The sequence below is a fragment of the Electrophorus electricus genome, chromosome 22, assembly GCF_013358815.1.
Source record: "Electrophorus electricus isolate fEleEle1 chromosome 22, fEleEle1.pri, whole genome shotgun sequence".
NCBI classification, from domain to species: domain Eukaryota; kingdom Metazoa; phylum Chordata; class Actinopteri; order Gymnotiformes; family Gymnotidae; genus Electrophorus; species Electrophorus electricus.
Window position 1 is genome coordinate 11898114 of NC_049556.1, and position 24212 is coordinate 11922325.

The following is a 24212-nucleotide window of genomic DNA, read 5'->3' on the forward strand; positions in this document are numbered from 1 at the left end:
AAGGTCATAAACACCATTGCATTTTGCACCGTTGCATTTGAAGGTGTGGTTTAGGTGAGATGCACCAGCTACTGCCACAGTGTGCTCTGGTTTATGTATGTGCTGTGTGTTCGTTATTAGTTGTTTGTTTTCAAAGTTTTATTTGCGAGGAGACGATGAGGTTTTAGCTTTACGTCCTGATGTCCAGACAGAACTGAAACAATAGAACGAAACCCGAATCCAAACCAGGCGCATGCGTGCCCCGCCCTCGGGGGACCGGCGGCGTGCGTGCGCTCCAGCGCGGCTGTTTGTGCGTCAGAAGTGTCTGGGCTGGCGGATGTTGCCTCTGGTGGGCATGTTCAGAGCTCAGCAGGTTAAGGGGGCGGGGCTTCTGAGTGGCAGGTGAAGGAGATGGCAGGCGTTTCCTGTTTTTGCTGACTCAGGAAGTCTCACTGAAGGACATTAACGAGATCTCCTATGTCACCCTCAGCACAGACCGTTAAACACACACACACAAGAAGCCACGCGTGCACACAATCTCACACACACACAAATCACACACACACGCACACAAGAAACCACGCATGCACACAATTACACACATGCACACACAAAACTCCATACACAGAGTTACACACACAACCATGCACACACCCCATTACACAAACACAGACACACAAAACCGTGCACAATTACACACACACACAAACACAAATATACGTACACAGAGACACACACACACACACACACACAAACACACATACACACACACACACACACACATTCTGGATTTAAGAATGCATAATTAAAACAGGATTTAAGCAGCCGTAGCCGATGAAAATAGTTAATACTAATGCTGACGTTTACTCATAATAGTCTGGAAACAGACAATATAATCTTACACAAATATGTGTGGATTGAACCGTGAAATATAACACACACAACTGTGTCTGTCTTAAAGATCTATAAATACAGTAATCCCACCCACACACACACACGCATCTGGTTGTGTTTTAAGATGACATGTGATTCCAGGCCTGTAGAGGCAGGAGTGCTTGCTGCTCTTCAATTTAGAATTTTTCACATGGAAAAGTGCATTTCCCCTGGATGTATACATAGCAGATGTATCTGTAGCATCCTGCGCACGTTTGAGAGAGTACCAAACGATCCGACAGCCCTGTACTTTACCACCAGTACGACTGTACGCTGCCCTGCATGCATGCATGCAGTGTGTGTGTTGAGTGTGTAATGTTGTGTATACTGATGACCTGTCCCTACACTGTTTTACAGAGTGAAGAATTTCATATTTATACACAGTACTGCACTAATTATCCAAGGTAAGAACAGCGTAAACACACACACACACACACACACACACGCGCACACACACACACACACAAAGACGCACATTCTCCAAGTCTAACAGTTTGAATGGGTGTTATATTCCATCTGGAGACTTGCAAAGTCTACAGCTTTGTGTGTGCGTGTGTGTGTGTGTGTGTGCGTGTGTGTGTGTGTGTGGCTCCATAGGAGTCAGAGTTTTTTTTTTTTTTTTTTATCTCATACCCCTAAGGTGTCTCTCTCTCTCTCTCTCTCTCTCTCTCTCTCTCTCTCTCTCTTTCTCTTTCTCTTTCTTCCTGGTGTTAGTTTAGTATGGTGTGTAGGTCATTAACTTGGGTGAGTGTGTGTTACCTGGTATTAGCATAGTGATGTGTAGTCACATTAGGTAAGCTACTGGACCCATTTTTGTGTGTGTGTGTGGTGGGGTGTCTGGGTGTGTGTGAATTCTCTCTTGTCTGGACCACTGAGACCCTGACGCCGCACCCTTGCACAGCTGGTGACCCTATCCCAGGTCACGTGGCACACACACACACGCGCATACACACACAAGCAAGTACAGTGCTCTGAAGCCACTAGCTTTATCTGAGTAATGCTCAGGTCAGATTTCCAACTGGGACAATGTGGTGTCTGTGTATAGGACACTAGAATGCATACACACACAGACAGACACACACACACACACACACACACAGACAGACACACACGGTGGTGAGGCATGCAGAGTCAGTGAGCAGTGAAATCAGGCCATTAGCAACAGGGCCTGACCTTCTGTCTGCCACTGTGTGTGTGTGTGTGTGTGTGTGTGTGTGTGTGTGTGTGTGTGTTGGGGGGGTGTGTGAGCATGTGTGTGCTTGTGCCTGGGTGTGTTCAGAGAAAGTGTGAGCTCAGAGTGTATGAGGAATAACCCTGTGTGTGTGTGTGCACATGCGTGTGCGTGCGTGTGTGTGTTTGTGTATGCACGCAGGTCCGTGGCCGTTCTCAGTGAGTGTATGAGGAATAAGGTTGTGGTGAAGTTCTTGCGTGAGCGTCAGGAGAGTCTGAGCCACTCCCTCCCTCTGGGCTCCTATCTGCTGAAACCTGTACAGAGGATCCTTAAATACCACCTACTGCTGCACGTGAGTGTGTGGCACGCACACACTTACATACATATATACATACACACACGCACACATATAAACACAAACACTTATTAGCAGTAATTTCAAACTGACCATACGAATGCATGTAAGTAAGTGATGAGTAATCTTAAGGCCTTCAAGGCCTTTGTTTAACATCTGGGCTGCACATGGACCCAGACATGGAACCCGTTTAGCTGCCTCACCACTGCCTGACTGCAAATCCCACCGTCTGTAGCCTGACAGCGCAGCCTAAGAACAGCAGTCCCTTTGCTGGGCACAGGCAGAGCGTGTGCGTGTGCGCGTGCGCGTGCGTGTGTGTGTGTGTGCGTGTGGGTGTATATGTGTGTGAGTGTGTGTGTGGGTGTATATGTGTGTGTGGGTGTGGGTGTGGGTGTGGGTGTGTGTGGGTGTGGGTGTATATGTGTGTGTGGGTGTGGGTGTGGGTGTACACTCTGTGCTGATCTCTGCTCAGCTGTTTGGTGTCACTGGCCAGGAGCTCGCCACTCACCTGGAGAAAGAATCCGAGAGGCATGCGGTGGTTCAGGAGGCCATCGACACCATGCAGAGGGTCGCCTGGCACATCAACGACATGAAGAGGAAACATGAAAACACGGTCAGACTGCAGGTGAGACACAGACAGACACACACACACATTCTTAGGACACACTTAGGACACACATGGAGGCTACAGGAGATGTGTGTGTTTTACCTCTGGCTTCAACCATGCAGCAAGGACCACACACACACACACACACACACACCCACACACACACCCACCCCCCCACATATGCGTAAACACATCCACATGCATTCACACACAATACATCTCACTTCAGTGAGGGTGTGTAGAACAGTGCCTGCTACTCTGGGCGTATTCAAATGACTGCGTCCCTCCTGCCATTCGCAGCGTCTCTGGTGTGAAGTAGCCATGCCAGTTCTCCCAGATAGCCACTCCAAGCCTCAGTTTGCCACGCCCACCTCCTGCCCTATGAGAGCACTCTGCTGTGTGGGGAATGTTGAGCTCCGAACATCATCTAACTCTGACTGATTCCTGATTTTTGTGGGAACTCTCTCTCGCTTTCTCTCTCTGTCTCGCTCTGTCTCTGTCTCTGTCAGGAGATCCAGAGTTTGCTGACTAATTGGCAGGGGCCAGATCTGATTGGCTACGGGGAGCTGGTTCTAGAGGGAACGTTCCGGATCCAGAGGGTGAAGAACGAGAGGACACTCTTCCTCTTCGACAAACTGCTCCTTATCACCAAGAAACGCGAGGAAACCTACACATATAAGGCCCATATTCTGGTGAGAAACACACACACACACACACACATTGTTTAGGCCCTTTGTGATTTACTCTCTGTTGTACTCCCACACAATAATTTTTCTCTCAAAGACTATCACACACACCCTCATACATCTCACACACACACCCTCATACATCTCACACACACACCCTCATACATCTCACACACACACCCTCATACATCTCACACACACACCCTCATACATCTCACACACACACCCTCATACATCTCACACACACACCCTCATACATCTCACACACGCCCTCATACATCTCACACACACACCCTCATACATCTCACACACACACCCTCATACATCTCACACACACACCCTCATACATCTCACACACACACCCTCATACATCTCACACACACCCTCATACATCTCTCACACACCCTCATACATCTCTCACACGCCCTCATACATCTCTCACACGCCCTCATACATCTCTCACACGCCCTCATACATCTCTCACACGCCCTCATACATCTCTCACACACACCCACACGCCCTCATACATCTCTCACACACACCCACACGCCCTCATACATCTCTCACACGCCCTCATACATCTCTCACACGCCCTCATACATCTCACACACACCCACACGCCCTCATACATCTCTCACACACACCCACACGCCCTCATACATCTCTCACACACACCCACACGCCCTCATACATCTCTCACACACACCCACACGCCCTCATACATCTCTCACACACACCCACACGCCCTCATACATCTCTCACACACACCCACACGCCCTCATACATCTCTCACACACACCCACACGCCCTCATACATCTCTCACACACACCCACACGCCCTCATACATCTCACGCACACCCACCCACACGCCCTCATACATCTCTCGCACACACACCCACACGCCCTCATACATCTCTCGCACACACACCCACACGCCCTCATACATCTCTCGCACACACACACCCACACGCCCTCATACATCTCTCGCACACACACACCCACACGCCCTCATACATCTCTCGCACACACACCCACACGCCCTCATACATCTCTCGCACACACACCCACACGTCCTCATACATCTCTCGCACACACACCCACACGCCCTCATACATCTCTCGCACACACCCACACGCCCTCATACATCTCTCGCACACACACCCACACGTCCTCATACATCTCTCGCACACACACCCACACGCCCTCATACATCTCTCGCACACACACCCACACGCCCTCATACATCTCTCGCACACACAGCCACACGCCCTCATACATCTCTCGCACACACACCCACACGCCCTCACACATCTCTCGCACACACACCCACACGCCCTCACACATCTCTCGCACACACACCCACACGCCCTCACACATCTCTCGCACACACACCCACACGCCCGCACACATCTCTCGCACACACACCCACACGCCCTCACACATCTCTCGCACACACACCCACACGCCCTCACACATCTCTCGCACACACACCCACACGCCCTCACACATCTCTCGCACACACACCCACACGCCCTCACACATCTCTCGCACACACACCCACACGCCCTCACACATCTCTCGCACACACACCCACACGCCCTCACACATCTCTCGCACACACACCCACACGCCCTCACACATCTCTCGCACACACACCCACACGCCCTCACACATCTCTCGCACACACACCCACACGCCCTCACACATCTCTCGCACACACACCCACACGCCCTCACACATCTCTCGCACACACACCCACACGCCCTCACACATCTCTCGCACCCACACCCACACGCCCTCACACATCTCTCACACCCACACCCACACGCCCTCACACATCTCTCACACCCACACGCCCTCACACATCTCTCACACCCACACACACCCACACGCCCTTATACATCTCTCACACACCCACCCACACGTCCTCATACATCTCTCACACAAACTCATACATCTCACACACACCCTCATACATCTCTCACACACACCCTCATACATCTCTCACACACACCCTCATACATCTCTCACACACACCCACACGCCCTCATACATCTCTCACACACACCCACACGCCCTCATACATCTCACACACCCACACCCACACGCCCTCACACATCTCTCACACCCACACGCCCTCATACATCTCTCACACACACACACACCCACACGCCCTTATACATCTCTCACACACCCACCCACACGTCCTCATACATCTCTCACACAAACTCATACATCTCACACACACCCTCATACATCTCTCACACACACCCTCATACATCTCTCACACACACCCTCATACATCTCTCACACACACCCACACGCCCTCATACATCTCTCACACACACCCACACGCCCTCATACATCTCTCACACACACCCACACGTCCTCATACATCTCACACACACACCCACACGCCCTCATACATCTCTCACACACACCCACACGCCCTCATACATCTCTCACACACACACCCTCATACATCTCTCACACACACCCTCATACATCTCTCACACACACCCACACACCCTCATACATCTCTCACACACACCCACACACCCTCATACATCTCTCACACACACCCTCATACATCTCTCACACACACCCACATACATCTCTCACACACACCCTCATACATCTCTCACACACACTATGAACCTCTTTGACACACTCTCACACTCAAGAACACTCATAGTGCTTCACACAGACTCAGTGCCTCACACACGGCTGGCATTGGAGCAGTCGCGCGGTTGTGTTGGTGTCTGTCTGCCAGTGCGCATTACAGTAACAGAATAAAACAGACAGAAGCTGACAGGTATGCACCTGTGGAGATGAGGGCACTCTTAAATCTGTATATCTGCTGACCACATCTCGGAGGTCGTCCACTGAGGAGCGCTGAGTAAACCAGTATAATGGATTCATTTGTTTATTTATTGACACATTGTAATGTTTAAACTGAAATATAATTTTAGGCTATAAGAGCTTGATTTCAACAAAAAAAAGTGTTATTTATTTATTTGTTTTAAATTTATATAGCGCCTTTCTCAGACTCAAGGACACTTTACAGACAGATATCATCTTTTGCAATCACTCACACACTGATGAAATGTGTGTCATTATCTATAATCCATATGATAGCCCACCCCACATTATACAGACCGCAGTTCAAATCTTGCATCATGTTCAGCTGTCTTTTACTGAGTTTTAAATGCTCAAAATATGTTTCCGTGACGCTGTTGAATTTAACCAGATTTATGAGGTCGAAATGATCCCAGAACTTGTGCCAATGTGTTATCTGGTTGCCATAACAGTGCTCATTCCCCCTCCCCCTTTACACAAGTGCACCATGTACATATGTAGAAATATTCAAAGATTTTTTTCAAATCATGGTAATGATGGTATTGGTCTCTTTCTCTCTCTCTCTCTCCCTCTCGTGCTCTCGCTCTCTCTCTCTCTCTCTCTCTCTCTCTCTCTCTCGCTTTCTCTCGCTCGCTCTCTCTCTCTCTCTCTCTCTCTCTCTCGCTCTCGCGCTCTCGCTCTCGCTCTCTCTCTCTCTCTCTCTCTCTCTCTCTCGCTTTCTCTCGCTCGCTCTCTCTCTCTCTCTCTCTCTCTCTCTCCCTCTCGCGCTCTCGCTCTCTCTCTCTCTCTCTCTCTCTCTCTCTCGCTTTCTCTCTCTCTCTCTCTCTCTCTCTCCCTCTCCCTCTCGCGCTCTCTCTCTCTCTCTCTCTCTCGCTTTCTCTCTCTCTCTCTCTCTCTCTCTCTCTCTCTCTCTCTCTCCCTCTCCCTCTCGCGCTCTCTCTCTCTCTCTCTCTCTCGCTTTCTCTCTCTCTCTCTCTCTCTCTCCCTCTCGCGCTCTCTCTCTCTCTCTCTCGCGCTCTCTCTCTCTCTCTCTCTCGCTGTCTCCGTGTCTCTCTCTCTCTCTCTCTCTCTCTCTCTCTCTCACTCTCTCTCTCACTCTGTTTGTGTGTAGTGTTGTAATCTGATGCTGGTAGAGGTCATTCCTAAGGAGCCCCTGAGCTTCAGTGTGTTTCACTATAAGAACCCCAAACTACAGCACACAGTACAGGTAAAACCACACCCCCACCCCCCACAAACACACCCACACCCAACCTGTACAGGTAAAACCTCCCATACCTACCCACCCACAGTGCAGGTTAAAACACACACATGCCAAGCCCCCCGCACACACACACACACACACACACACACACAATACAGGTAAACACACACACAAACTCCCAACCCCCTACGTCCACATACACTGGAATGTCCTGCCTGAGGGAAGTCTTCTGATGGATGGGCAAGTGAACTTTAGCCTAGTAACACCACACCCTTTGTGTGGGTGTGTGTGCATGTGTGGGTGTATGTGATTTGGCTGGGTCTTCACCGTGATCTAGTGTGCAGCTCACTACAGTGAAAGTTGTATCACCAGAAAACCTGCATACATTAGAACAGCTATAGTCATCACATAAAGCAATATAGCAATAATATAAGACTTATTCATATTAATAATAATATTTCTTGCTTATATTAAATGTTATGCTCAGATTTTTTAATTTAAAAAATACTATTTTTTACAATATGATTTGTTAATTTTCATCATGTTTGACTTGAGATTTGAGTTACATTTACGGTGTTAAGCAGACGCTCTTATCCAGAGCGACTTACAAAGGGAATATTAGGTGAAATAATGTGTGTGACAAATGTGTGTTTGTCACAGCTTTCTTGCAACTTGTCATTTACATTTTACGGCATTTATCTGACACTTTTATCCAAAGTGACTTACGATTGTGACTGAATACAACTTAGTAACCGAGGGTTAAGGGTCTTGCTCAGGGGCCAACAGAGAGAACTTGGCAGCAGTGAGGCTTGAACTGCTGATTCCAAGTTGAGGACCTTAACCACTGAGCCACCACGGCTCACTCTCAAGCTCACTCTTAACCACTGAGCCACCACGGCTCACTCTCAAGCTCACTCTTGGCTTCATGTGTGCATTGTATTCCATCTGTTATCCTTCTTCTTAGCTGGCTTTAAGCCACTCTGTTATTTCATATAATGAATGAGAGAAGGGCCATTCTGTGGAGTATGTTTAGCATGTGTGTCACTGTTTAGCAGTGTGGGTGTGTAAGAGTGGTGTGTGTGTGTGTCTCACAGAGAGGTGAGGAGAGTTGAACTCCAGTGCAGTGTCTCACAGACCTGAGCGCTGATGAATGAGATGGGGCTGAGGAATCACAGTGAAAAGACTGGGACACTGGTTTAGACTGGTGTGGGTGTGGGTGTGTAGGGGTTAGCATGTGTGTCACTGTTTAGCAGTGTGTCCAGATCAGCCTGGGACAGAGTTTAGACTGACGAGCCAAGTCTGTGGATGTGGTGGCTATGGCTCAAAGCAGGTGTGTTGGGTTTCTCTCTACTTACCCCTGCAGGCCAAGTCACAACAGGACAAGCGAACATGGATACAACACCTGAAGAGGCTTATTCTCGAGAACCATCCTGCGAAAATCCCGGCCAAGGTCAGAACACACAAACACATGAAACACAAACTTTCGCCACTCTGGTCCTAAATCAGTTTTTTGGGGGGGAAAAACTTCTTAAATGCTCCCTGCAAACTTATTCAGACTGGCGTGAGCCATTTGATCTCGGGGAAAAGTAGTCCGCAGTTTTGAAAGAGGAATGAGGAGTTCTAGTACACACTATTCTGGCTGGATTTTTATGCATTCATTAATTGTAAAAACTCTGGGCAAACTGTGTCATCTGGGTCACATGCTGTTTTGGGAACCGCTGCACCGTGTTAAAATGCAGCGCTTTTTATAGGCCAGTTTAACCCAGTTGATCCGACCCTGTTCTGAATATAAATGCAAGTCTCCCCTGACGCAAGCGAAGACCTCCAAAACTCAAAAGTAGAAGTGGCCCAAATAAATCCTGCGCTCGAAGTGTAGCGCACTGCCATGTTTCCAGGCCACAGAGGTGGTGGTGTAGATGAGAGTGGGGTTGGGGCTGCAGATGGAGAAGAGGAAGGTGCAGTAATATCGCCGCTGTGCTGGACAGAAAATAAAAAAAATTTTGTGTGTTTTTCATTTCTTGTTTATCGTCTTCTGCAGGCTAAAAAGGCCATTCTGGAAATGGATCTGCGTAAGTCCAACCCCAACTACGCTAGTCCTACTGACATACAGGGCCAGCTGCTGTACTGGATCATTACCATTCCGATTATAGTGATGTTAAAAACTAAGAAAAGGAGCGAACGGGGTGAGAATTCTGTAGTCTTAGAATATGACGGATGAAAAACTGGGATGTCTGTTTGTGTTCTGTCCATGTAGACCAGCCAAGCTTTCAGTGTAGTCCTGAGGGCCATAACAGGATCAACATGAAAGAAGGACCCTCCCCCAGGAGAACACGCAGGAAAGCAGGTGAGACTCACAGGAAGTAGAACAATGTAATCAGGAAGTAGAACAAAGTAGAATCAGGCTGAAAAGGTTTTACCTTTTTGTAAATTTTCTCACTCTTTCTTCCCAGAACCATTATCCAAATTACTCAAAAACAAACATGCAAGTAAGTAAAACTTCAAAGGTCTGTTTTGTTTGTGAAAAATATTCTTGCAGTTGTTCAGTGGCATTATAATGTCTCAAGAATGTTATGGAATGAACATCTCTCTCTTCTCAACAGTATCCAGTCCAGACATCCAGAAGGTAGGTCGCCTTCCTCTTAATTGAAGCATCTGTACAACAAGGGTTCTTTCACCCATGTATAGATGGGCTGATCATTAAAATCAGCATGATGTATTACTAAACCATAACTAATAAATGTGGAGGATGAGTCGGGGTATGTGAATGTGGAGGATGAGTCGGGGTATTGTGTGATTTGGAATCATCACAGCGAAGCAGTTTTGGCGCCACCCTGCTGTCTCCAGTGGTTCATCTGGGCACTATTGGCCGATCCCGCAGCCTGGTCAGCCAATCACAGGAGTCACTGGACCCTGGTGACCACAGTGACATAGAGGATGGACTACATCCTCAGGATGCTGATGATGAGGATGACAGCGGATTGGTAAGTCTTGGTTTGACCTTTGGCCGCTGAAATCATGTGGTAAGGTTTAGGATGCAACTCACAATGTGTGTGTGTGTGTGTGTGTGTGTGTGTGTGTGTGTGTGTGTGTGTGTGTGTGTGTGTGTGTGTGTGTGTGTGTGTGTGTGTGTGTTTAGAGCTCTGGAGGGAAGCTGCGTGTCCCTGGAAAGAGCAGCAGGAAAAGGCTAAACCCACAGGTGTCAGTGGACAGCATCGAACACTGGAAGAATCACAACCTTGAACATGCTGATTTACAGGTGAGACAGACTCACATGACTGTGGTCCCCATTGCCCTGCAGATCAGGTTTTAGCCCAGCTTTACTGTTAGAACCCTTAGAACCCATCTTTACTGTTGCAAGACAGTTTGAATCTGTGTGTCATGTATGCAGTGTTATATTCTTGGTTCATCCATTCTCTCACAGACGGCGAAAGAGTCTTTGCAGAAAGAGTCGGTGCACACGCCCATCTTGCGGGTGACCTGTCCTCCTGACACACAGCCTCACAAGCACATCTCCCACTTCCTGGGAACAGGCGGTGACCATTCCGCCCCAAACATTTGGGCAGACCACAGAGTGCGGCGTGCCATGTTTCCCACCCGCCAAAAGACCGTTCAGGTTGATGACGATGAAGACATTTATCAGATGTTTGTGCCCACCGAGAACGATACGAGTGGGCATGATGCAGAAAGCGATCACGACACCACTGGTGATCACCCTGGACGACCCTGCAGCTGGCATGTGGAACAGACCCAGACGATGCAGTTGCACCTCCCGGCCAGTGGGGGCAGAGTGCTGCGTAGGGCAAGTAGCGTAGGAGAGAACCAAAGTGAGCGACGAAGCCCTACAAAACGGCCCGTCCATGAAGAGGATGAACACGTCAATACAGAGTCATCAAGTAACGAGATATCCGGCTCTTCCTCGGCTGAACAGCTAACGATTGATGACATTGAGAATGTTTACGATAATATTAGCTACGAGGAACTGCAAGCTATGGGAATTATTCGGAAAGAGCAGGAGGTTAACAGCGTTTCTTCAGGCGGGACAGAGATCAATCCAGTTGTACCTCCGCAAATTCTCGTTTCTCCTGTTGAAACAGACACTTCATCTGAAAGCAACAGGTCATCAGGTCAAGAGGGGGCGCTGTTTGAACATGGTGACCTGCACACACCGGAGGAGGAGGAAAATATCTATGACACCATTGTGTTCCGTGAATTGCCCGCAAGTTCCACTGAGCCAGGGAGAGGATATGGTCAAACGGTTGGACAGGATAAACTGCAGTCATCCGAGAGGGACCTCAATCAGAACACACAGACCTTTGTTTCTGAAGAGAGCCCAAATCTGGATAACAGGAACATGGCTAAGCGTCCTCTTCCTGAGATTCCCATTGTTTCAATTACTGAGATGGACAGTGGACCCATAATTACAGATATGCCCTCTCAGCAGCCCGGAGCTGATTGCACACCAGAGCATGTGGATGAGATCTGGAATGATCTGGAAAACTACATCAGGGATAATGAGAAGAAACCCGATAGGCTTCCCGCTGCATTCCCCGTCAATGGCCCGGAATCACCACATGAAACACAAGATTGCCAACGTAAAACGCAAAATACTCCAGACAAATCACACAGTTCGCCAACCAAAGTATGCAAGTCTCAGCCCAAAACACAGGAGTCCCAGCAAAAACCACACAATTCCTCACGCAAAGCACATGACTCTACCAGCAAAAAGTCTGGAAGCAAAGCCACTGACTCTCCTCTAAAGCCAGAGGGTGTTCGGAAAGTCAGAACATCATCCAGTTCTACAACCTCCAGACCCCTTCCCACCTTTCAAATACCAGTCCTCAGTGTTCCCAAACTTGTACGAGTACCTACATTTGAAATAGATGAGCCTGAAGAACCTTCATCTCCACCAACACCTTCTCTTCCTGCACCTTCTCATCCTACCCCTACACCTCCCATTCCTGCACCTTCTCATCCTACCCCTGCACCTCCCATTCCTGCACCTTCTCATCCTACCCCTGCACCTCCTATTCCTGCACCTTCTCATCCTACCTCTGCACCTTCCATTCCTGCACCTTCTCATCCTACCCCTGCACCTTCTCATCCTACCCCTGCACCTCCCATTCATACACCTTCTCATCCTGCCCCTACACCTTCCGTTGCTACACCTCCCGTTCCTACACCTGCCCTTCCTGCACCTCCCGTTCCTACACCTGCCCTTCCTACACCTCCCATTTCTAGACCTGCCCTTCCTACACCTTCACTTCCTACACCTGCCCTTCCTTCCCTTCCTGAAGTCTCCAGCCCTGAACCCCAGCCCGGCACAGTCAAAAGTATCCGTAATAAACTAGCCAGGCTTAGCAGTGGAAGTTTCCGGATTGATGATGAAGATCCTCCTCCCCAGAAGGACCCTGAGCTCCAGGCACTGTTTAGTGGCCTGGAACCTTCTCTCCTCCCCCTGGCATCGTCCAGTCTCCTACTAACTGAGGACCAACTTCTTGACTTGGGGGAGAAGGGTAAGAACAGGGTTTTCTTGATGGCCAGGCAGTACAGCCAGAAGATCAAGAAAGCCAATCAGCTACTGAAGATGAAGAGCATGGACCATGAGCCCAGTTGTGCAAGACTTAGGATGCCCAACAAAGCAAAAGACCTGGCTGCCATTCTGGAAGAGAAGAAACAGGGCGGAGCAGCTATAGGTGAGCCATTGTTTTACTAAAACCTGTTTTCATGGGTACTTTTAAGCTGTTCTCTCTATGGGCTTCATTAACCCAGAGATAAGCCATAATAAGGGCTGAAGCTACAAGAAGTCTGAACACTCTGCCTGTGTGCCACTGGCTGTAAGGAGTTATTGTGCCTTTATTTAATACTTTGAGTACATTTCTGAATCTTGTTCTCTCTCTCTTGTTACTGATCTCTCCCATTAGGTGCCAGAATAGCTGAGTATTCTCAGTTATACGGGCAGGTAACGTTTAAAGAACCTCCTCCTTCCACCCCAGTACTGAAATCCTCACTGAGCTTTGCAGGCCCTCACCCACTGTCCTCACGCTCAAGCCCATTCTTGGCCTCGTCCCCCTCCCTGCCTGAGAGTGCCCTGGAGGCTGACTGGATGAACTGCATCTACAGCAATGGCGAGCTTTCTGACTTTGCGTCCTGGCCTGCTGAAGTTGGAGACCGGCCTTCGATCCCGAATCAAAAGCTCACTCCCACTACCTCTGTCCCAGCCCTAAGGGACCTCCCAGCTCCCCCATGCACTCCACCCAGCCAGCGCTGGAGCGCCTGTGTGACTCCACCGAGTAAAGACGACTCTGAGCACATCTACAGCACACTGGGACAGCGCAACGCTAAATCTCCGCCCTACAGCTGCTGTCAGTCCTCCTCCTCACTGGCTGACCAGCAGGAGAAGAACAGTGGGGTTATGGGTAATCGGGCAGATCACCCAGGGATCAGCGGCCTGGGGCCTCGGCAGCACAGCCTTCCTGACAGTTCTGCCCAGGTGACCTCTGACCTCTCCCCATCATGTGACCTCACACTAAGGGACTCGCAGCAAGTGCTGGTGCTGGACAGGCAGCCGTCAGTGAACGCCACCCAGAACTACCTGGCCAACTTCAAAGACAACGGCGATGACGATGACGATTACGTCGAGATCCGCTCAGAGGAGGAGTATGACATGCTAGAGCCAGAGTCCCCTGTTCCCGGCCAATTACAGAGCTGGCTTGGCAGCCCTTTCGACCCGCCCACCACCTTACAAAGCCACACCCACAGCCCCGCAGCATCACTGCAGGCCGTGGCGAGCCCCGAGTCTTCCCTGCAAGACTATACATGGAACAGTCCGGATGACAGTCAACAAGCTCTCGGTCAGCCCAAAATCGTCCAGTCACTGCGAGAGAAGTTCCAGTGTCTCGGTTCCAGCAGCTTTGCTTAAGGAGGAGGGATATTGCGTAAGGAGCAGGGATATAGGAGTGACTCGTGGGCAGGAAATGGAGAAAACCACAGTGCATACGAACTAACACATGATGAAATGTTAGACAAATGTGCAACAACACAAAGCACATTTATGGATCACAGCAAGCTGACAGCACATGGGGTTGTAAATAATGCTTTACAATAACGCTTGATCATATTCATGCAGTTAAACCTAAAGTTACCAGTTTCACATCACTGCTTCAGTGGAACTTAGCAACGCACTAAACACACACTTAATGCAAATAAAAAATTTGACACTTCTTGTTTTTTTTTTTCTAATGTGAAGTCTCATAATGCACTACACAGAACTTGCACATCAGACCTTTCTTCAGTCTTCGCTAGAGTTTCTGACGCGTTTCAAATAGAAGTTTCAGAGTAAAGCAAAAAAATCTGTTACCTATATATAAATATCTGTTTTTCGCACAATCCTCTTCTCGTCTTGAACTCCTGCGACCGTCCCTCGGCCTGAAGGTTGAGAAGCCGCAGACTGTAACCTGAGTGGGATTTTAAACATTAACAGGATCAGATTTCAGCTGCTGGTTGTGCTCCCATTTCACATATATATGTAGGTGCTCCTAATATCCGCCCTCCAGCGTTTAAATACTTAACCACATTTCTCAATCCAGCAGTCCGTGCGGATGCTGCTACGTTGCCATACAAACCCTCAGTGTAGCGGTTGAAGACTGTAATGTGTTTCTCTAACATGATGCACAGTTTGAAGTTGGTGTTTTAACATGAGTAAAAATGCCATTTGTTGGTCTAGCATGTAGGCTGCTTCTTTGAGTAGCTACCCAAGGAAAGTTGAACATTAGATGGTGATGGCTTGGTCCTCGATTGCTTATATCTACATGACAATTTCTTCAGTAGCCAAAAAACATCTTTACACAAACACACACACATAAATATATATTTTACTATGCTGTACATTAGGAATTGATATAAATTCACCAGATTGATATACAAGTTATAGATATATTTTAGATAGTTTGACAAGAAAGCTTAGCTTTGCTTACCATTGGTTGGATCAAGGTTGTTTTCTCCCCTCAATGTCATCTACAAGCCATGCCTCATTTCTGAAGAGTGCTCAAGGCAGCTTTAAGGATCTGCAGAGTGCCCGTGGCAGCTTTAAGGGTCTGCAGAGTACCCGTGGCAGCTTTAAGGGTCTACAGAGTGCTCCTGGCAGCTTTAAGGGTCTGCATTAATCATCAGCAGAGAATTGGGTTAATTAAGTTTGGTTCCAGTGTGGTGAGTAGAACATTCAAACTGTTACAAGTAACATATCATAAGCAAAAAAGGAGCATTGTCATGAATAAATTATAAATCTTGTAATTGTAGGCTCTTTGATCTTCTACAAAAGCACCATGTTAGACAGTGGTTTGCTTAAAAATATAATTAGATGCATATTTCATTTCGGCATTTTACATTTTCTAGTGTAATGTTTAGTTTTGCAGTTGTTTGAGTCAAACGATTCCACGCACTCACTGTCAACAAATGCAGCATCACAGTTTAACTTTGAAAATGCTATAGGGAAAGTTCTGATATTTATTTATTTGCATTTTAGAAATACTTTGTTTATGATACTTCTGCAAGGTTCCAGGTCAGATGTAAGTTTGTCTGAAATATCTAGCTTTTATATACAGCTGTGATAGTTTTCAGAATGTGTTTACTGAGGATGAGTCTGTTTTTTCCACAAGCACTGTTCAAGGTTACTACCTTATTAGAATAAAATTCTCAAACACCATGGCCTATTGTTAATTTCAATGTAAATATACCAAAATGAGTAAGTAATATCAATGAAGTATATTTCTAAGTTTTTTTATACATATTTTTTTGTTTGTACCATTTGTACATGTGGCTTCCTGTTTCACTGGTGGGGACTGTTATCACTCATTTGAGGTTCTTTATTTTGCACTTTTTAGATTTTTATTTTCTACATTTTATTTTAATTTGTAAACACTCTGTAAAGATATGTACGTTTTAGGATATGTCATAAGAGTTGCCATAGGCAACTAGCCCTCCATGGTCTTAATTTTAAATTAAATGTACTTTTCTTTTTCTTTTCTTTTTTTAACTGCCTGGTTACAACTGCTCAATGAAAAATGTAAGGGAGGCTATAAATAAATGTTCATTTAAAACTTATTTGTGGCGACCGTGTCTGTTTTGTCTTAGTTTAACTCGGCCCAGTGGTTTTGCAGATTAAAGCTGGGTCTCTGTGAGATTTGAAACATTCCGGGTCAGTTCGTGGCGTGCAGACTGCTCAAGGCGGACACCAAACTGCATACTGCAGCATAGCTGCTGTTACAGTCCCAAACTGACTGAATCTGATTGGGACAAACTTTCATTTATGATGAAAGGTTTGCGAAGATTTGCTGGTAACTTTCAAAATGTATCATATGAAGCATCAAGTTCATTAAAAAAAAAAATAAATAAAAAAAAATTAAACGCGTCTTTGGCATAGATGGTATTGAAGTCGCCTCTGGGCGTGAGCCTGTAGGAGTCCTCCTAGCCGCTAGGGGGCGCGCAAACCTGACCAGACCACAGTCAGGAAGAGAACTACAGAAAACGTGGGAATTGTAGTTCTTTTTTCACCAAGCAGCCTGTTCTAGGACTCAGAACACACAAAGACAGACGCGGGCGAGGCAAACGTGTGAACGCGTCGTCCTTGTCCCGTATGTTGCCGTACGTTCGCTGATAGCGCGGTAGGTTTTGTCCTCGTGCTGCAGCAGCTTCGCTGATCTGGAACGTTCCGCGCGCGTCTTTACCCACAACGCAGCGCGAGCCCGTCTTCCTTTTCTCCGCTCGTGAAGTGGCTGCGCGAGATGTCCCTGCTGGAAGGTCCGTTAAACGTCCTCGGCCAGAGGACTACCGGCGAGTCCGTGCGGACTCAGAACGGTAAGCGCGTTCGGTTGGACGGCGCGGAGGCGGCGACCTCAGAAATCAAACTTCTAACCGGCTCACAGGCGCGCGCGTCCCCACGTGCGGACCGGCGCCACGCGGAATCCTCTCGCCGACGTTAGCTTAGCTTGGCTAGCTCGTTAGCTGCGCCGTTTTTTCGCGATTCGATGGTTCAGATGTGGCGGGATCGCCTGCGTGTGTTGGATTTTTCCAGCTAGTCGGTCCTAGCGGGAGCGGCTGGGTTAAGATGAGGTAGAGGCGAGGTTAGCAGCGGGGCCGCCGGTCACGCCCGTTAGCCGGCTGCCTTTCAGCGGTCAGCAGGCTTCAGTTTCACGCTGTTTGTATTTCTTTGTTGTTCGGTTTTTGTCTCCGTGTGACCCGGCTTCTCTCCCCCGCAGTCATGGCCGCGGCCTCCATCGCCAACATCGTTAAGAGCTCGCTGGGCCCGGTGGGCCTCGACAAAATGTTGGTGGACGACATCGGCGTAAGTACCGGAGCTTGGCGCAGCGCCGCGTCTGCACCGCCCACGCTCGCACCGCGGGCTGTAAAGGCCGTTTGTGTGTCTCCTGCTCCAGGACGTGACCATTACGAACGACGGCGCCACCATCCTGAAGCTGCTGGAGGTGGATCATCCCGCGGCCAAGGTCCTGTGTGAGCTAGCAGACCTGCAGGACAAGGAGGTCGGAGACGGGACCACGTCTGTGGTGAGGCGCCCGCTCCCCGTTAGCCGGTCACAGCCATTCGCATCAGCATCTCCAGTCTGGGGCGGGGGCCCGTTGCTATAGTTACCTTCATTTTTTAAGCACTTGCTCGGAGACACGTAACATATATTTCAGAAATGTGAGGTGCAGAGAATCGGCGTCCTGGCCTGATGTCACATGGCTTCGCGCTGTGGGGCTCATTACACTTCCAGCACAATGCTGAGTTCTTAAGTGCCATTACGATACACCACTGGCTGGGCTTTGTGAGGTGGCAGCGTAGGTGTGTCCTGTTTCAGTACCACCCCCTTCTGCTGCCAGTCAGGGCGTGTGGCTATGCTAACAGGACAGAAGAACTGCCTGTCGGGAGTGTGACGAGGTCTGCAGCCCCTCTCCTGCCGCCTCTACACGAGCGGATTGATCCGTACGTTGTTAGCGCGGTGCCAGTGTCTTCTCAGCCTTCGTGGCTGCGTGCTAATCCCGCCGCTGTTTCCCGTGGGTGCGTACGAACAGGTGATCATTGCTGCAGAACTGTTGAAGAGCGCAGACGAGCTGGTGAAACAGAAGATCCACCCCACCTCCATTATCAGTGGATACAGACTGGCCTGCAAGTGAGAGACGCCGTCTTCTGCTGGGGGCGGGGGCAGCCAGACCCTGTGCCCTCCACGTGTCTGGAACAGGCTTTCATGACCACTGGGATAATGTCTTTGGTTTTTTTTCACCCTCTTCTGTTTTTTGTTTGTTTCTTCTGATTTCAGGGAAGCAGTTCGTTACATCAATGAAAATCTCACCATTGGCACAGACGACCTGGGCAGGGACTGCCTGGTCAATGCTGCCAAGACATCCATGTCCTCCAAGATCATCGGAGTGTATCCTCTCTGCTGCTCTGTGCATCTGTGGCAGCAGCTGAACCGAACTGCCCTGGTTGGGACCAAAGGAAAAATACACCTGCTGTGTTAAGAAATGTTACCAAGTCATTAGTGTAGATGTAGCCATCAGTAAACAGATTTAGTTCTGCAGGTTGTGTGTTGGAGGTAATGAGATGATTTGAGCCGTTAGCCATGTTTGCATCTCAGTACTTCAATCCTCTCCAAAACTTTAATCAAGATTGATAAAGGTGCAGTTTCCATGTAGTCAGCCTCCAGAGTGTTAGTGCACATGTGGTAAACGTTGTCTTTAGCGGAGTAACTGCAAACTGGAAGGCTTTGATGCGTGTCTGCTGTTGACCCTTGACCTCTGGACTGCTAGTGATGCAGACTTCTTTGCGAACATGGTGGTGGACGCCGCCATGGCGGTGAAGTTTGTGGACGGGAGGGGTGTGGCGCGCTACCCCATCAACTCCGTGAACGTGCTGAAGGCTCACGGACGGAGCCAGAAGGAGAGCTTCCTGGTCAACGGCTACGCCCTCAACTGCACCGTCGGCTCCCAAGGTGGAGGATGCGTTGATCTGATAACGGTGGGGGGGTGACTGGGGTGTGTGACCTACAGTCGGTGGTTTCTCTGTTCTACATCTACTCTGCCTGGTCATGGACGGATGAGGGGGCGGGTCAAGGGTTGTTGGAGTGGGCACCTCACCGTTAGTCCAGGAGGTTCATAGTGACACACTGGCTGACATGGCAGCAGATGCCAAATCATATTGCGCCGGCCATGTTCAGAACGGCCCGCTCTTAGCAGCCTAACAAGTTAAGACGTTTTGTCCGTAGAATTTGCCACCTGGGTTTTTTTGTATGAAAACGATGTTTGTATGAAAACTAGGATATTTGGCCAGGGTTTGTGTAGTAACTGACATCACATGTGAAGTGCCTTTGGGTGATGGCTTAGATGTTGTCAGTGGAGTGTGAGAGATAATAAGGGTGTGTGTGTGCGCGCACTCAGGTATGGTGAAGCGCGTGCAGAATGCTAAGGTCGCCTGCCTGGACTTCAGCCTTCAGAAGACCAAGATGAAACTGGGTGTGCAGGTGGTCATCAGTGACCCAGAGAAACTCGACCAGATCAGACAGAGGTAACACACACACTCGCATCACAGAGACCTTTTGCGGTCCCATTTCATTGCTGCCACACTTGCGGTAGTGTGTGTAGTTATACGCGTGGGATAAACGATGATCAACCTGAACCGTTTTTCACAGATACACACGCTGGTGTTTCTGATGTGTGTTCAGGCTGTACACATTATACGTCAAACACGCTCCACACACGCCTCTCTTTGAAGACTCAACATGACCACTGATGAGTCACCAGTGACCGTTCACCTTTTAATGTCCCAGCGCTGGGCTGAAGGCTTGCCTTAGTGTCGTGCAGATCCCCTCCGATAACGTCCTTTTCCCCACATGGCGCAGGGAGTCGGACATCACCAAGGAGCGCATACAGAAGATCCTGGCGTCAGGCGCCAACGTCGTCCTGACGACAGGCGGCATCGATGACATGTGCCTGAAGTATTTTGTGGACGTTGGAGCCATGGCTGTTCGGCGGGTGCTAAAGAAAGACCTCAAACGCATCGCCAAGGCAACTGGCGGTAAACCCCACCCACTAGTGTTTGTTTTAGTTTGTTTATGCAAAACCTGTGCGTTCTGTCAACATGTAGGCCACGCGCATGTTGTTTTGGTTTGGGAGCCGAAAAGCGCTTCTCTTCTGTTCTCCGTCGCCGGTGTGTGAATGCTTACGGTCTCTCTGCGTCTGTGTGTGTGTGTGGTTGTTTTTTGGCCCTCTGTAGCCACCATCTGCTCGTCCCTGTCGAACCTGGAGGGCGAGGAGACGTTTGAGGCGGCCATGTTGGGCCAGGCAGAGGAGGTTGTGCAGGATAGAGTGTGTGACGACGAACTCATCCTCATCAAGAAGTAAGAGCGTGACTCGCCACTTTTTGGATTTCATGACTCCGCGGTTTTTTTTTTTTTAAAGCTTGGTATTGACGCATATTCTCTCTCTCCATCCACCCCTCTCTCTTCACTTGCTCTGCCCCCCCCCCCCCCCTCCAGTACGAAAGCACGTACGTCTGCCTCTATAGTCCTGCGGGGGGCGAACGACTTCATGTGTGATGAGATGGAGCGTTCCCTCCACGACGCCCTGTGTGTGGTGAAGAGGGTGCTGGAGTCCAAGTCAGTGGTTCCAGGAGGGGGTGCTGTAGAGGTGGCACTCTCCATTTACCTGGAGAACTATGCCACTAGCATGGTGAGGGGTGGTGGAGTTGGGGAGTGTGTGTGTTGGGGGGTTAAAAGATCCCATTTAATTTGCTGCAGTGCCTGTGGTGGTGTGTGCAGTTATACGCGTGGGAGACAGAAAACTGAGCTTGGGCAGTGACCGAGGGGAACTTGTACACCTTTACTGTGGGCTCCGCACACACACAGTCACTCCTGTATAGGTCACTAAAAACAAGCCATAATGTACTTGTGCACCAAGTATCAAGTTTTTAAATATTTTGAATGTGGCAGCGTTTGTCTGAAACCGTGCGTGTGTGTGTAGGGCTCGCGGGAGCAGCTGGCTATCGCGGAGTTCGCACGCTCCCTGCTGGTGATCCCCAAGACGCTGGCGGTGAACGCAGCTCAGGACTCCACCGACCTGGTGGCCAAGCTGAGAGCCTTCCACAACGAGGCCCAGGTCAACCCTGAGCGCAAGAACCTCAAGTGGTGAGATATATACACGCACACGCGTGCCTGTCAGTAGTGAGCTGTGAACACACACACTCTGTGTGTGTGTGTGTGTGTGTGTGTGTGTGTGTGTGTGTGTCTCTCTCTCTCTCTCTCTCTCTCTCACACGAACGATCCAGCAAACCTAAATTACTTTTGGACCCAACAACACCGGTCCGTCACACGTGCTCGTCGTATTACCAGGCACGTCCCAGGTGTCCCATCTACCACTAACACATACGTGTGTTAAATACGTCCATCGTGCATGGAGAAGCTCTGGTTGTAAGATGCTCGTAATATAAGCATGAGAGAGACATGTCCTTTAAGACATTCAGGTGGTTTTGGTCTTGTCCGTTCAGTATAATGAGACTAGAATGAGATAAATATCAGCGATTGCTTTTCTGTTCTCTGCAGTCTTCTAATGTCTGTGTTGCACTTGTTTTGAAATAAATAAATAAACCACAGAGGCCTCATAAATGTGTAGCATGCTAGCCTGCACTTCACTGCCTGGTCTCACTTGTTCAGGGACTGTTGACCTGCAAACAGCAGGGGGCAGCACTGGACCGAGACAGATTTACAAAGTAAGGCGTGCACAGGTCAAACCCCACCAGATGGATGCATTCAGTGTGCCAACAGGCAAAACCTCTTCTCCAGTATTTCCATATGATTTGTAAACTGGAGTCAACAGCTGTGCTGCTGGGACCATGTAAAGTGTGAGCTGTGTCTCTCTCCCTGTGTGTGTAGGATCGGTTTGGACCTGGTGAATGGGAAGCCCAGAGATAACAAGCAAGCGGGTGTGTATGAGCCCACCATGGTCAAAACCAAGAGTCTGAAGTTCGCCACCGAGGCCGCAATTACCATCCTGCGCATCGATGACCTCATCAAGCTTTTCCCAGAGCAGAAAGAAGGCGGTCCTTCTTACCAGGATGCCGTCCAGTCAGGCTCTCTGGAACAGTAAAGCCCACCTACTCGCTATTGGCTGGTTCTGGCGTGGGCCTGCTCAGCCATCTGTATTTATGAACATCGCCGCCTTTCAGTTGTAGTGTAGTCTATGCACTTCCTTGTGTGTGTTTTTGCTAGTGTGGCAACATGGCTGTCTACTATTGGAACTGTACCTAACAATTTGGTTTTGCTCTCTTGGAAGGAAATAAACAGTTTTGTGTGACTGAAATGGTTTGATTCTGTAATTACTCCCTTCATTTTTATACACAGACACTGAACATGCATATTACCTGTAGAGAATGCCCTCTGGTGAAAACAAGTCTTGATTTGTGAAGGACTTTTATTATGTAAAGGTCACAGAAAAGGGAACCAACACCAGCAACAACAAACTTCAAGGTGACATTGCAGTGAAAATCTGTTAACCTGCTTGTGGGCACCTTGAAACATGGCTTTATCCAACGCTGGCGGACACGCAGTCCTACTGTAAGTCTGCCCAGTCGTTTAGCTACTGTCGTGGGATAAAATTTTAAAGTGTGTTGGAGTGGGTTGGCATGTTAAATGTGAAGTGTTGAGTTTTCCTAGGGTGTTTGGGACTCTGATGTCGAGTTCTTTGCTGCATTGTCCATTTTTTTAATATATTTTTTAATGGTGTTCAACTGAATACTACAGCTCAGGGTATCTATCTGTAACAATTGTAATGCGATTAAAGGAGGAGTAAGTCATTTTTACCACCAAAAATGAGCAAAGAAAGTATTATTTTGACTTTTTTTTTCCCTCTGTGCAGCTCACATGATATGAATCAAAGCACTCTTGCAGTCTTCAAATGAACTAGTTCACGCTCCATATAGTGGGACCCCCACATGGAGGCGGTCATGTTTAAAATGGATTTGGTACAGAATCCCTACTACTAGGTGTCCGGTTCATTAGGCACTGGAAAAATGATTTATTGCTCCTTTAAGTGACAGTCTGGAGGTTCTGGTCATCTGCGCATCACACGTGAAAAGATTGGACGTTGAGCAAGTCCAGATGAAGATCACTGTTGTTATCAGAATCTCCCCACAGGTTACGGAGCCTGGACTTGGTTTGAGTGTGGCGACATGGACTACGATTGCTGCTGAGTTGCAATGTCAGTAATTGATTTTCTAATGTTTCTCCACCCAGGTCTCAGGACTCTGTTGGCGCATGTTTTCCAACCTGTGTGACCTGGTGTGACCTGGTGCAGGTGAACTGGGTACAGGGTTGGATCCAAACCGTGGACTGGCTGGAGGGTCCTGAGGACTGGGTTGAGAAACACTGCTATAATTT

At 48.7% G+C, this 24212-nt stretch overlaps 2 protein-coding genes across 3 annotated transcripts in view; both read left to right on the forward strand.

Moving 5' to 3' along the window:
* The window catches only part of LOC113590876 (pleckstrin homology domain-containing family G member 1), a 39105-nt gene extending 22214 nt beyond the window's left edge, over positions 1-16891 (forward strand). For both annotated transcript variants that reach the window (XM_035521365.1, XM_035521364.1), the window contains exons 5-18: positions 1270-1316; positions 2285-2435; positions 2932-3063; positions 3555-3737; positions 7703-7798; positions 9156-9242; positions 9831-9861; positions 10047-10136; positions 10243-10278; positions 10393-10415; positions 10603-10773; positions 10929-11048; positions 11214-13485; positions 13714-16891. In XM_035521365.1, the coding sequence (XP_035377258.1) occupies positions 1270-1316; positions 2285-2435; positions 2932-3063; positions 3555-3737; positions 7703-7798; positions 9156-9242; positions 9831-9861; positions 10047-10136; positions 10243-10278; positions 10393-10415; positions 10603-10773; positions 10929-11048; positions 11214-13485; positions 13714-14711 (4437 nt within the window). In that variant the 3' untranslated portion in view covers positions 14712-16891. The remainder of the gene's footprint in view (positions 1-1269; positions 1317-2284; positions 2436-2931; positions 3064-3554; positions 3738-7702; positions 7799-9155; positions 9243-9830; positions 9862-10046; positions 10137-10242; positions 10279-10392; positions 10416-10602; positions 10774-10928; positions 11049-11213; positions 13486-13713) is intronic.
* A 456-nt stretch (positions 16892-17347) lies between these two features.
* tcp1 (t-complex 1) lies at positions 17348-23136 on the forward strand. The gene is made up of 12 exons (XM_027031205.2): positions 17348-17644; positions 18046-18131; positions 18223-18351; positions 18859-18956; positions 19104-19214; positions 19594-19775; positions 20221-20347; positions 20682-20857; positions 21056-21179; positions 21318-21510; positions 21802-21965; positions 22710-23136. The coding sequence occupies exons 1-12, from the start codon at positions 17572-17574 to the stop codon at positions 22921-22923; spliced, it is 1677 nt and encodes a 558-aa protein (XP_026887006.1). The 5' UTR covers positions 17348-17571; the 3' UTR covers positions 22924-23136.
* Positions 23137-24212: the final 1076 nt, after the last annotated feature.

Bases quoted from the DNA above. Each gene is read 5' to 3' on its own strand.
- tcp1 (XM_027031205.2), top strand. From the start codon at position 17,572: ATGTCCCTGCTGGAAGGTCCGTTAAACGTCCTCGGCCAGAGGACTACC. The intron at 18,132-18,222 runs GTAAGTACCGGA...CTCCTGCTCCAG, and splicing joins TGTTGGTGGACGACATCGGC to GACGTGACCATTACGAACGA. The intron at 19,776-20,220 runs GTGGAGGATGCG...GCGCGCACTCAG, and splicing joins CTGCACCGTCGGCTCCCAAG to GTATGGTGAAGCGCGTGCAG.